This window comes from Mytilus edulis, chromosome 13, assembly GCF_963676685.1.
Source record: "Mytilus edulis chromosome 13, xbMytEdul2.2, whole genome shotgun sequence".
Classification (NCBI taxonomy): domain Eukaryota; kingdom Metazoa; phylum Mollusca; class Bivalvia; order Mytilida; family Mytilidae; genus Mytilus; species Mytilus edulis.
This window is the reverse complement of record NC_092356.1, coordinates 1280305-1283280: the sequence shown is the minus strand read 5'-3', so window position 1 is coordinate 1283280 and position 2976 is coordinate 1280305. Positions and strand designations below refer to the sequence as shown.

General features: G+C 32.9%; 1 protein-coding gene across 1 annotated transcript; it reads left to right on the top strand.

Moving 5' to 3' along the window:
• Positions 1–277: 277 nt before the first annotated feature.
• LOC139501901 (uncharacterized) lies at positions 278–2128 on the top strand. The gene has a single exon (XM_071291202.1). The coding sequence runs from the start codon at positions 278–280 to the stop codon at positions 2126–2128; it is 1851 nt and encodes a 616-aa protein (XP_071147303.1).
• The last annotated feature ends 848 nt before the right edge of the window (positions 2129–2976 follow it).

Here is a 2976-nt window from a genome sequence, read left to right as displayed (position 1 = left end):
AAGTGTAATATAACACATCATCTCAATATTCAAATCTCGTTTGATTTAAGGTTAATGTTCAAAACAAATATACTGTGGAGAACATAACTGTCAACAAAATTAGTGAAAGCATCATAAATGTACAGTTTTTGATGATATATACCTTGAACAATGTTATCATGTTTGTTTTATTTTTCTAATTACAGACACTATTATACCAAACATATCACTAGCTCTTTATCGCTATTTATGTCATAACATCGTAGGAACAGAAGAACATGTTAAAACAATCAGATTAATGAACACGGTGAGAGATAATTTGTCAAGTGACAAGTCGAGAACAATTATAACAAGTGGAAGCTATGGAGAAGGACTTGAAATGCGAGGAAGTGATTTAGATATAATGCTAGTAGAAAAATCTATTAAGGTGAATGCGGATAAACAACCCGACTTTGATCCAAGTATAACTTATCTGTCTATGGATACAGACGGTGTAAAACCTGGTTTTACTCAATTAAGACTAGAATATAACAGAATTCAGTATCATTTGGAATGTTGTGAAGAACATAATGGTAAACATTATTTTTCCAGTGCATTATGGAAGGGAAAGTTGTTATTGTTTGGGGATAAAGACGAAACAATTCATGGACCGTGCATAACTGACAAAAAAGGATATGTTGATTATGCCTTCTCTTTGCATTGTAAAACGTGGATATCTTCTGCTGTAAATTGGATAACAAGATCAAGTAGCTCATGGCCAAGTCATAACGTCACACAAAGTATTATAAATCACGGGGTACTTTTTGTACCGATCGGAGTTCATGGATCACCAAAAGAAGATCTAGAATGGCGAATATCTTTTTCAGTGGCTGAAAAACTTCTAATTGATACATTTACTCACACCCAATTAATGTGCTATGCTCTCTTGAAAATAATTTTGAAAGATGTTATAGCAAATGTTTCTGAATGTAAAGATTTACTCTGTTCGTATTTCCTTAAAACAATTATTTTCTGGATATCCGAAGAACTACCATCATCTGTATGGAAGCCTGATAATCTTATTCATTGTTTCATGCGATGTTTTAACAGGCTGGTTTATTGTGTTGAGTACTCAGTTTGTTTACATTACTTCATTCCAGAAAACAACATGTTCGAGAAAAAAATAGAGGGCCGTGCTCGTGATGTACTTTTAAACAAATTAAACACGTTACACAGCTATGGTTGGCGATGCATTTTATTTTCAGATCAGATATCTAACTTAGCTGTATCGATGTGGAATTTTCCAATTGAACCATTTATATTATATGTAAATGACGTTAAGAAAATAGTGCAATCAGTTATGTTGTATTGTGGAAATAGCTCCTTAGAATCTTATTCTAAGTTAGATATATTCAACACAGGAATATTACACAACATATGGTGTCACCATTTTTCACTAAAGCAATTATATGCATACTACATATCACAGAAGTGCAGAAGACTAGCTCAGCGTTTACCACTTGATGGTGCAATTATCAATAATAAATACCAATACAAACAGTACAAATCCTGTTTGAGTACTCTGCTAACAAATGTCTATGGTGACGCAGTTTCTGGATGGCTTATGGTAGCTTCACTTTTTTACATAACAAAGCAATACAGTAAAGCTTTACACATCATAAGGTATTCTATATCGAAATGTACTCCTGACAAACTATACCACGGAATGACTCTGTCAGATATCCATTACCAGTCACTTAAACTGCTGTCATTCAACAAGACGAGTGTGGCGTATCTTCTGAAAATACTATTCGTAGATCTTTTATATTTAAGAAAGAATTCAACGTTAACACCAGAAGAACTTTTAATTGAGGGATGGAAAATACCATATGTAATTCCATCCACTGCGTATGTCTATTTCCTAAGTGTTCTTTGTCATTATCATCTCAATAATGTTAGACATTGTCAGGATTCTATTCAAGATTTAAAACTTGTTATAGGAGAAAGATATTTGATGCCAAATTTGAAGTGTATAGCGAATTCCTACACTTTATTGGGAATTGCTTTACAATTATATGGCGACAAGGAATCCGCAAGACATGCTTTCTTAAAGTCTTTGGAAATCTTTCCGGATGAATCGCGCAATTCTGCCGCCAAGAGACTTTTGTAATGATGTGAAGATGATAATGAAAAACACTATTGTTCGAATGCATATATATACAAAAAAAATATATTCTTGTTTGTAAATGATATGCGCATGACAATTCATAGACCTTGTATAATTGACGACAAAAGAAATTTTGATTTGCCTGCTCTCTGCATTGTAAAACGTAGATAATTCCTTAAGAATATTGGATAACACGATCGAATAACTCATGGCCAAGTCATAATATCAAACAAAGTATAATAAAACACGTGGTTCTTTTTGTACCGAATGCTAGCGCTCGTCAGTTTCGTAATTTACGAAATGGTTTTCGGATTGACGAAAGTATTTCAAATAAATTTCGTCACTTAAATTTTAAAAGTGTAAAAACATTTTCGCATTAAAAAACTGTACATTTACCTGTCTTTATGTTTTTGACAAGTTTCTGACCCCAGGTAATTAACATTTTCAACAGGTGTTACAAGTTGTGATTACAACTGATCAAATGGGTCACTAATCCGTTAATTATTAATAAACCTCATAATTGACCATCCTAATTATTATTCCAGGAAAATCAGTCAGTTGGAATTTCAACAACCAGGAGTATACTATAGTGTTCGTCATTTTATCGAAATTGTTACCCGGGACAGTTCGTATTTGAATTTGAAGATTTCTCAAACGATCACGATTTAATGTCCGTTTGTCGTGTTTCTTCATTCGAATGCATTTGCGTAATACCTGATATAAATTGTCATCAAAAACTTTAAAATATAGAAATTTATTCAAACGTTTTTAGAGAAGTCTTCACGAGTTAAACAGGTACTTCATGTAATGAGTGCTACGCATGCGTGAAAGTATTTATGACTATTGATGAC

Bases quoted from the DNA above. Each gene is read 5' to 3' on its own strand.
- LOC139501901 (XM_071291202.1), top strand. From the start codon at position 278: ATGAACACGGTGAGAGATAATTTGTCAAGTGACAAGTCGAGAACAATT.